The 10,124-nt window shown below is 32.9% G+C and overlaps 3 protein-coding genes across 3 annotated transcripts; all 3 read left to right on the top strand.

The window, feature by feature from the left end:
* Positions 1-2,402: 2,402 nt before the first annotated feature.
* On the top strand, positions 2,403-3,534 carry LOC118482755. Its single transcript, XM_035978406.1, has 5 exons — positions 2,403-2,581; positions 2,688-2,814; positions 2,928-3,110; positions 3,201-3,269; positions 3,352-3,534. The coding sequence occupies exons 1-5, from the start codon at positions 2,403-2,405 to the stop codon at positions 3,532-3,534; spliced, it is 741 nt and encodes a 246-aa protein (XP_035834299.1).
* Positions 3,535-3,547: 13 nt separating this feature from the next.
* Positions 3,548-5,926, top strand: LOC110883253. Its single transcript, XM_022131056.1, has 3 exons — positions 3,548-3,593; positions 3,703-4,881; positions 5,031-5,926. Exons 1-3 carry the CDS (start codon positions 3,548-3,550, stop codon positions 5,924-5,926), a joined length of 2,121 nt encoding a protein of 706 aa, XP_021986748.1.
* A 12-nt stretch (positions 5,927-5,938) lies between these two features.
* LOC110883252 lies at positions 5,939-9,770 on the top strand. Its single transcript, XM_022131055.1, has 3 exons — positions 5,939-6,439; positions 6,534-6,612; positions 9,511-9,770. Exons 1-3 carry the CDS (start codon positions 5,939-5,941, stop codon positions 9,768-9,770), a joined length of 840 nt encoding a protein of 279 aa, XP_021986747.1.
* The last annotated feature ends 354 nt before the right edge of the window (positions 9,771-10,124 follow it).

Here is a 10,124-nt window from a genome sequence, read left to right as displayed (position 1 = left end):
ATGTCATGGTAGATGTTGGTGATACTTTTTTGGGCCTTTTATATTTGTGGCCGAAGTACTTAGTTTTGAATGCTTATATGACTAGACTTTGTTTCTGTTTTTTTTTCTACCTGTTTTTTATTAGTATCCTATTTTGAGTGTAATCAACATTTTTTTTTGAAATTTTATGTTTCTTAGTTTGGTAATTAAGAAAATTAGTGATCATATTAAACTTCATTAACGTAATTTGTTTGAAAAAATGTTTATGCCGCCACTTTTCAAAAAGAAACTGATATAAAAATAAAGTTTCGTATGATTTTGTTTCCTATTTTAATTTTGTAACCCACAATATATATTTAAAAAAAACGCCCACATTCTATAGGATTACCTATAATTAGGTTGAATTTATGTTGTTTCCTTTTTTACACGCATATATAAACTTAAAAATACTTTCCATTTAATTTTTTTTATAAAAATAAAAAAAATGTTGGTTATTGAAATTAAAAGGTTTGAAATTAGAATTTAGTTTTTTTTATATTTGTGTTTGAAATTCTAAATTATAATTTGCCATTTTATTTAAGTTTTTAATAAAACATTCCTAAGTTTTGATTTTAACGATGGAAAGTAAGAATCGTTTTTTAATATTTTGTATTGAAGTTTTGTAAACCATTACAATCATGCCATATTTAATTAATCAATTAACTTGAATAAATAAATTCCTAAATCTTTAAGATGATTTGTAGTTTTTTTAGAAATGTAAACCCATTTCTAAAAATAATAATGTCTTTAATTTCGGCCAAAATTTTGTTTTCTAATAAATTTTTTAACTTTACAAAAATAAGTAAACTAAATTTGTATATATATATATTTAGTTAATACATTCATTTGATTTCATTACGAATTATTTTCTAACATTAATCATCTCAGTTCGGCTCAAATATCATACAAATGGATGAAAATAATGTTACTTTCTTAAACAATCTTGATTGGAGATCCAAGTTGTTTACCATCAAAATCAAGGTGTTAAGACTTTGGATTCGTGTGAATCCAAAAAGAGAAGGAGAAATCATTGGTACTGAAATGGTGGTCATGGATGAGCAGGTTGGTTTGAATGTCATTTGCTTTTTAAAATGTAGTTTATTTTTTATATTTTTGTCTATACTTACCAATTTTTTTCTGTTTTTATTAGGGTACCAGGATGCAGGCAACTGTTTGGAGCAAGTTTATGAAAAAACATGAAATTTTGCTTAATGAAAACGAGTCTTATTACATTTATAAATCTCAACTTTCTGTCATTAAGTCAAATTTCAAACACTTTGATAAGGAACATGCTATTAGCTTAAACTTTGATACATCTGTTAAAAAGTGTGAGAACTTTGATGGAAGTTTATATGGTATTCGGTTAGCATCTTTTGAGTCCATTAAAGGCGGTGAAGTCGATGTCAAGTATCGAGTTGGTTTGTACTTCATCATATATAACAACAATATGCTAAATTAAGAAATATATAAATATAGATTAATTTTTAATTTTTTTTTTGTGTTGATTACATTATTTATTAATCAATTTTTTTTTCAGATTTTATTGGATATGTAGATGAGTGGTCTGAACCAGAGATGACCAAAACGAAGATGGGAAAAAATAGCAAATACATGAACTTGCAATTGCTGGATGAAGAGTCTGTTAATTAAATTCTAAATTAAGTTTATTGTAACTTTAGTGTTATATATTTTTTATTACATGATATCCTCTGATATGTTTATTTTGTATTTATGTAGGGGTATCAAGTTAAACTGCACTTTATGGGATGAGTATTACGATGAGATGTTTGGTTACATTCAGAGTCATAAAGAAGAAGTTCATGTTGTTCTGCTTGTGCAGTTTGGTAGTTTCAACAAGTATAAAGGTATTAATTCATTAAATACTTTTTTATTTTTATAAAATTTTTATATCATTTACGAAGTTGAATATCCTAATATCTTGATATTAATTTTTTTACACAGGGAAGACGACGCTATCTAATGCTTTCCATATAACAAGGCTGTTTATCAATGCTGACATAGAGGAGATTCGTTCATTTAGAACAAAGTAAACAGTTTCTAAAATAATATGAACTACTTATTGATGTTGTTAAATTTTTTTGCTTCCATTATTGTAATCAGGTTTGTTGAGAAGATATGTAAAACATCTTCTAATGGTCAGAAATCAATTGGTTCATCTGGAAGCATAAGCGTTGCGGATGACTTTCTAGTGAAGCATCCGTTTTCCAATTTCCGTGATATTACGCTCTTGGATAAGGTTTGTGTCTACTTTTTAATATTTTAAATAAATACATTACACAAAATTGTTTCAAAAATTCATTTTTATAACTCTAATATCTTACATATAATTTCAGCCTTGCGAGGTCATAGTTCTTGGTACGATCATGGGTGTGGATGATAAAGATGATTGGTACTACCTTGGTTGTGAGGAGTGCACTCGGAAGGTTGAGACAACTATGGTCATTGAGGATGCTGAAGACGGTGCTGAAGAACCGAAGTTTAAACAGGTTTTAGTTTGCTCAAATCAAGATTGTCCTAAGGAGGTTGTGGCTGCGACTCCGATGTAAGTTACTAATATTATTTGTAATTATATTATATTTATGATTACTTTATTTTACTTTAGGAATGTAAAATGTATTTATTTTGTGAATTACTTTTTATGCATTTAGTTTTAGGATTCCGATAAGAGTACAGGATTATGTAGCTATTGCCTCTTTGACTTTGTTCGACCGTGAAGCTAGAAAAATGTTTGGTATGACTGCAATTCAATTGCTTGAGAAGTGTAAAGTGGATCAGGTAACATATTTCACATCAGTCCTTTCTTTAAATTCATATACAAGTTACATATTATTAATGTTTAAATGTTATTTCTATGTTGTTTTCAAAAAAAATTGATTCATGTATATTAGGCATCTTTGCAAGAGAAAACCATTCCCTATCAGTTTAAATCTTTGAATGATAAGAAGTTTGCCTTCAAGATTCAAATTAGTCGATTCAATATTGACAACCATATTGATGGTTATGCTGTTCATAAGTTGGTGAATGATGCAGCAATCATTGAGTCCTTGGAGAGCCGAATTCCAGCTGATCAGGTTAACACTTACAAACCTTAGAATTATAGTTATGTTACAACATTTATTAGTTTTATTGTGTCTAGCCTTATTATTTTTTTTGAATTGTAGGGTGTGGACGAGGCGTCTGCTGATGTTTCACTTAGTGATATATCAACTCAAAACCCTTTTGCTCTAAAGGTATGTATTTTAAGTTAATGTTACAAAATACCAAATGTTTTAAATATTTTATATACTTTCTAATTTTGAATATATCATTCAGGATGCCGTGGATTCTATTGGTGATAACTTCACACCCGATTGCACATCTAAAGATTGTTCTAAGACTTCGTCTTCGGAATTGAAACGTAACCTTGCTGACGTGTATGAAGTTGAAGAAACCACATCTCTATCATCAACAAAGGTTAAAAAGGCTGGTGTCTCGGATGTTCAAGTTGATGATTAAGCTTGACGCAATCATGAAAGACTTGCGAGAGAAATCTTTATTCAGCAATGCATCGGCAGGTAAGGATCCATATAAATCAGTTACTTTATTATATATTTTTTGGTATGCTACGTTCATAACCGTAACTTAGAAAAACTAAATATTTTAATATTAACTATCCTATTGCAGTTGTCTATACTATAGAGTTTCAGAAACGAGGTCTACCGCATGCGCATATCTGTCTGTTCTTACATGACGAAAGTAAGCTTCCTTCGGTTGAGCATGTTGACAACTTCATTTCTGCCGAGATACCTGACAAAAACTTAGAACCAGATCTATATACTCTTGTCAGCGAGTATATGATTCACGGACCTTGTGGTGTTGCAAAAACAAATTGTCCGTGTATGGTCGACGGTAAGTGTTCGAAGAAATTTCCTAAGAAGTTCTGTGAAAAGATTTCTCTAGATTCGAATCGTTATCCGGTATATAGACGAGCCGATTCAGGTGTTTTTGTTGAGAAATCTGGTATTCAGCTTGATAACAGAAGCGTGGTTCCGTATAGCAAAACTCTATTGAGACGTTATCAAGCACACATTAACGTCGAATGGTGTAACCAGGCTGCGTCCATTAAGTATTTGTTTAAATACATTAACAAAGGACCAGATAGGGCTGAATTTGGTTTTGTACCAAATGGTGATGAAGGTCAGCTTGAAGATGGAAAAGATGAAATCAAAGAGTATTACGATTGTAGATATCTCTTGGCATGCGAAGCTTCATGGCGCATATTTGCATTTGATGTTCATTACCGCTATCCATATGTAATCAGGCTTCCGTTTCATCTACCAGATAAACAAAACGTTGTATACGGCCCTGATGACGAACTTGATAGTGTTCTACAAAAACCTTCTGTTTCTTCTACGATGTTTTTGGGGTGGATGGAAAAGAACGAAAAAGATCCGTTGGCGCGCACCCTTACTTACGTTGAGTTCCCAACTAAATTTGTTTGGAAGAAGGATGAAAGGATATGGGATAAACGCATAATAGGCAAAACCATTGGTCGTATTCATTGTGTGAATCCTTCTATGGACGAGGCATACTTTTTAAGAATTCTTCTTAATAAGGTAGTAGGTCCTAAGTCTTTTGAAGACATTCGTACTGTGAATGGACAAGCCTTCCCAACATTTAGAGATGCGTGCTACGCTAGAGGCCTTTTAGACGACGACAAGGAGTATATAGAAGCTATCAAAGAGGCGTACTACACAGGTTCTGGTTACTATCTTCGTAATCTGTTTGCTACAATGTTGGCATCTAATACATTATCAAAGCCTGAACATGTTTGGGAAAACACATGGGAGTACCTTGCGGATGGTATTTTATACAATTGGCAAAAGCTTTTGAGGTCGAAGGTACTCAAATTGTTATTTAATATTTTGTCAGTTATATTTTACACGTTAGTTTTAAATAATTTCATTTTTATTTACAAGAATTTTAATAATTTATTTACATAAATTTAATAGGTTTGTCTCTTCCAGAAGAACAAATAAGGAACCTAACGTTGTTGGAAATTGAGCATTACTTATTACGTAACAACTCAAGTTTAAGTCGGTTTCCGTCTATGCCTCAACCCGACAGTGAATCAATATATTCAACAGACAACCGTTTAATTGCTGATGAGCTTAGGTACGATGTAAGCGCTACTGCCATTGAATTTGATAATAATTTAAGCAGCCTAACCGATGAGCAGCGTTTAGTGTTTGATGAGATAATTGAAGCAGTTAATAGTAATGCGGGTGGTTTGTTCTTCGTATATGGGTACGGAGGTACTGGTAAGACATTATCTGCATCCATTAGATGTAAAGGCGATATTGTACTAAATGTTGCATCAAGTGGAATCGCATCTCTTTTGTTACCCGGTGGGCGTACTGCACATTCAAGGTTTCATATACCTCTAAATTTAACAGAAACCTCGATGTGTTTTATTAAACCGGATGATGAAGTTGCTGATTTATTGAAGAAAACGAAATTGATCATTTGGGATGAAGCACCGATGAATCATAAACATGTGTTTGAAGCACTTGACCGAACAATGAAAGATATCTTCAAATGTGAGATGACATTTGGTGGAAAAGTTATGGTGTTCGGTGGTGACTTTAGACAAATACTTCCGGTTGTACCAAATGGGAGTAGGCGAGATATCGTTAATGCTTCAATCACGTCGTCGTATATTTGGAGTACTTGCAAGGTCTTTACGTTAACCAAAAACATGAGGTTAACTGTAGGAGCCAACACATCCGATATAGACGAGATTAAAGCTTTTGCGGATTGGTTGCTTGACTTGGGCGAGGGAAAGATTGGCGACAGTGATGATTGTGAGGTGGTTATAGATATTCCTGAAGATTTGTTAATCAAGTGATCTGAGGATCCTATGTCAGATCTGATCGACTTTGTATATCCTTGGCTTCTTCAACTGTACAAAGATAAAGATTATTTTGCTGAAAGAACTATATTGGCACCAACGAACGAGGTTGTTCAAGAAATTAATGAAAAGTTGCTTGCTTCGTTTCCTGGCGATGAAGTGGAGTATCTGAGTTCTGATAGTATTTGTCAAACTGATCAAGGAAAGAATGAAGCAAATGCGAGACTATATTCTCCCGATGTTCTAAATGGTTTAAAAGTTTCTGGTCTGCCTAATCATCGATTAGTCCTTAAAGTTGGTGTACCTGTAATGTTGCTTCGTAATATCGATCAACAAAATGGTTTATGCAACGGTACGAGACTACGGATTACTAAACTTTATAAACATGTTATAGAGGCGGAGATTATATCCGGAGGAAACATAGGGACCAGAACTATTCCACGAATTAGTTTAACACCGTCGGATAGAAGAATTCCTATCAAGTTTCAACGACGACAATTCCCTATAAATGTATGTTTTGCCAATGACTATAAATAAAAGTCAAGGACAATCTCTATCGACGGTTGGATTGTATTTGAAATATCCAGTTTTCTCACATGGTCAGCTTTATGTTGCGTTATCAAGAGTTAAAAGCAGAGGCGGTGTGAAGTTGCTTATACTAGACAAAGATGGGAATGTAACGAGTAAAACAACAAATGTAGTCTACAAGGAAGTTTTTCCGGAATTTGATTGTTTTTTGTTTTTTTTCTTCCAATGTATGCGTATGTACAAAATATTATATTTCAAAGGAAATAATATGTTTTTGGATGAAGCCGCAAATCGCGCGGGCATTAGCAATATACGAAATCTAGCATAGTCAAGAAGTACTAGTCAATTCATGCTCGATTAGACTTTCTTATAGGCCTTCCAACTTTGGGCTTTTTGGTATCATGGGGCTTGGCCCAAAACGTTTTATGTTTTTTTCATAATAGGTAGCTTGAACCTCTAGGGTTCGGGCCTCCAACTTTAACAACGAGATACGGTTAAAACTAAATGTTCTTTTACAGAAAATGCAAAAATCAAAAAATATGAAAACTTTAAATATATCGTTCAAATTCAAACATTAATCATTCTAAAGATAAAACAAATGCAAAAATAAAATATTTAAGTATAAAATAAGTTATATTTTTGTTAGTTTTAAAATCAGTATCGGGAAACAAAAGAAAATATTCGGTTTAACCTACAATGACTCATACCTTATGAGCTGACCGATGAGTTGACCAACGTTCGGTTCTTAAAACGTTGCATAAATGTTACTTTTTAGTGGACAACTCAACGTTCTATTTGACGCGAGTCGCCTCAAACTTTTTTTTATAACGACTAACACACGTGCACCCTCTAATCCTATTTCTATTTCCCATTTCAATGTCTATTATGGTTAAGTCCTCAACTTCATAGAGAGAAACACCACTCTACACACTTTGATACCACTAGGCTAGAAGTCCTTTGGTCTCTAATGCCTTTTATATTTGTTTCTACAACACCCGAGCATGGAACATCTATCCTTTTTAAGCTTGATAACACAGTTAAAACAAAAAACAGGGCCTGTTATAGTTTCACATGCCATCAAACAACTATACCCACAAGACAGAAATGTACACATTGTTAACGCGTCCGCTACTTACAAAACAATCGTCTAGACTTGTGCCTCTCAAAGAATAAATTGCTATAATAAGTATTAAATAATCCTTAGTGTCGGCGAAATAATTCAATCGAAAAATGTATACATAATTTCCTAAGACATTCAAGTTTTCATGAATCACAAAAAACCAGTTAGCGAGCTTTCAAAGTCAGAAATTTGACCTAACTACCGTTACAAGTCCATGATGCATTACAAATAAACGTACATACAGGGGCGAAGCTTTATTGGCGCCGGGGTGTCCTGACCCCTACCGATTTTTCGCTTGTATTGTTAATTTTACCAAAATTTCTGAATTTTATTTTCAGTGTAAAATATTGGATTTTTAAGAATTCGGCCCCTACCGAGTTTTCGTTCAAGTTCCGCCACTACAGACATAATTAAAAACAATCACACCCAAATCACAAAAACCAATACTAGAAAGTAGTGAGCTTTCAGAGTCACGCATTGACCTAACTATTATTGCACCCAAAGCAATCTTTTGTTTTTTACAAGTATGATACAATACAAACAAACGCACTTACTAAAACAAACAAACAACCATGCCGATTTATAATTAGATAAAAGGTATTAGTCACTCTTAAAGCTGTTTACTTCAATTTTCTATATTTTACATATAAGGTGATAATATTTTCTAATATTCACGGAATTTGTACAAAGGGGATTTTAAATTTGTTTTACGAAGGTTGGCTTTTAGTCTTTTACTACGATCATGTGATGGCAGGGAGCCTAGTTAAGGCTTTAAACTATCCGTTGTCACCTACTGTCAATTGTCAAATGAAGCTTCCCTGATGTCATTAATTGTCACATTTATATTAGAGATAAAAATTAGGTGTGAGTTTGTAAATACGAGAGGTGATAATTTATCTGGTTTGGAATAATGGTTAGTCACATCTAATTTAAACGCAGCTCGTTTACCATCTTTTTTTTCTTTTTTAACTTAAGACCGTGGGGTATGGTGGGGCGGAGGTTTGGGTCATGGGTTAACACGTGGATTATGGGGGCACTCAATACACAAACCCAAGTTGTAGGGGTATGGTGGGCGTGGCTGGGCTGGCGTGGCCAAGCCACATCAATTTTTTTTTAATATATATATATATATATAGGATAGAGATCATGAGTGAACAACATCATTGTTTGTGAACCTAGTAAACTAATCCTAACCATCCATTTATTTTTTAGATGAAAAGGATAGGATTGTAATATAACATTTATTTTTTGTTAATTTATTATTCTTTACAAATCAATATTCAGTTACATGTTCCTATATTTAGGGAAATCTGAATTATCTTTTAATTTTATTCCATGATTCTATCCAACCTTACAAGAACAATAATTCCGTAAGTCAATTTTCGAATTCAACTTTTATCATTCATATTTATCTTCATAAACCCAGTTCATCAGATTTCGAATTCAACTTTTATCATTCATATTTATCTTCATAAACCTAGTTCATCAGATTTATCGAATCCACTCACCAGATTTATCAAATTCACCCATATGTATCTTCATAAACCCAGTTCATCACGTTCATATTTTTCATCAGAAGCTCGATTGTTCAAATTGGATTTGAGTTGTTTGGGTATTGTACTTGTTTTGTGTTGGTTCTATAGAATCATGCTTTGTTTATGTATTCCCAGTATGTTCTACTTTTTTATGTACACAGACGTAAATATTATAAGCAACACACAGTTTGTAGGGTTTTTTTGTATATTTTTTAGTTTAGTGCCAGAAGTTTTGTTGTATACACATAGGGTAATGAATGTTTTACGTTTATATAACAGATGGATATACACATGTGTACTATATTATTTAGCAGTTTTATTTTTAAGATAAACTAACTTGTACAAGAAAGTTGTATGTATAATAAATAATTATAGTCTTTTGTTCTCTTAATGTTCAGAGTCGGTAGCTAGTAACCTATATGAGACACCCAATGGCAGTAGGTATTGGACGCTAGTTGTTCCCCCCGGTTGCAAACCCGTTACAAAGTCGAGATTTAGTACAATGGAAGCCGCAATTGCAATATATGAGGGTTACGCACAACTAGCAGGGTTTTATACACGTTTGGGTACTTCTAAGAAAGAAAAAGTTGGCCATGAAGGAAATGTAATTATTGTGGAAAAAAAGTTCGAAAACACGATAAAAGGAATTGCCCTTTGAAAAAAGGTAATCTAACTAAGGATGACTCGTCTACCGACGACAAGGAAGAAGAAAATGAGGAAGACATGGTGCTAGGATCGGACGATTCAGAAAGCGAAGCCAACGATAGCGAAAATTAGAATATGCTTTGACAATCACATTTTCCAAGTTTTTTCCAATTTTAATACATGACACACTTACATTTGTTTGTTGACTGTGTTTTAATACTTCGCAATCTATCATTTACTTTAGTCATAATGTTTGTTAATGCTTTTGCTAGTTACTGCTGAGCAAATATTAACTTTTAACAACCACATTTTCATTTTCATATCCACTGTCCAAGTGTTAAAAAAAGTATGAAACTACATATATACA

Source organism: Helianthus annuus, chromosome 10 (assembly GCF_002127325.2).
Source record: "Helianthus annuus cultivar XRQ/B chromosome 10, HanXRQr2.0-SUNRISE, whole genome shotgun sequence".
NCBI classification, from domain to species: domain Eukaryota; kingdom Viridiplantae; phylum Streptophyta; class Magnoliopsida; order Asterales; family Asteraceae; genus Helianthus; species Helianthus annuus.
The sequence above is the reverse complement of the archived record's forward strand: the minus strand, read 5'-3'. Positions and strand labels throughout refer to the sequence as shown.

Excerpts from the sequence above, each read along its gene's own strand:
- LOC110883253 (XM_022131056.1), top strand. The coding sequence starts at position 3,548 with ATGAAAGACTTGCGAGAGAAATCTTTATTCAGCAATGCATCGGCAG. Across the intron at positions 3,594-3,702 it reads ATTCAGCAATGCATCGGCAG|TTGTCTATACTATAGAGTTT; the intron begins GTAAGGATCCAT and ends ATCCTATTGCAG. Across the intron at positions 4,882-5,030 it reads ATGGGAGTACCTTGCGGATG|GTTTGTCTCTTCCAGAAGAA; the intron begins GTATTTTATACA and ends TAAATTTAATAG.
- LOC118482755 (XM_035978406.1), top strand. The coding sequence starts at position 2,403 with ATGGGTGTGGATGATAAAGATGATTGGTACTACCTTGGTTGTGAGGAG. Across the intron at positions 2,815-2,927 it reads AGAAGTGTAAAGTGGATCAG|GCATCTTTGCAAGAGAAAAC; the intron begins GTAACATATTTC and ends CATGTATATTAG. Across the intron at positions 3,270-3,351 it reads AAAACCCTTTTGCTCTAAAG|GATGCCGTGGATTCTATTGG; the intron begins GTATGTATTTTA and ends TATATCATTCAG.
- LOC110883252 (XM_022131055.1), top strand. The coding sequence starts at position 5,939 with ATGTCAGATCTGATCGACTTTGTATATCCTTGGCTTCTTCAACTGTAC. Across the intron at positions 6,440-6,533 it reads GACGACAATTCCCTATAAAT|CTTTATGTTGCGTTATCAAG; the intron begins GTATGTTTTGCC and ends TCACATGGTCAG. Across the intron at positions 6,613-9,510 it reads CAAAGATGGGAATGTAACGA|AGTCGGTAGCTAGTAACCTA; the intron begins GTAAAACAACAA and ends CTTAATGTTCAG.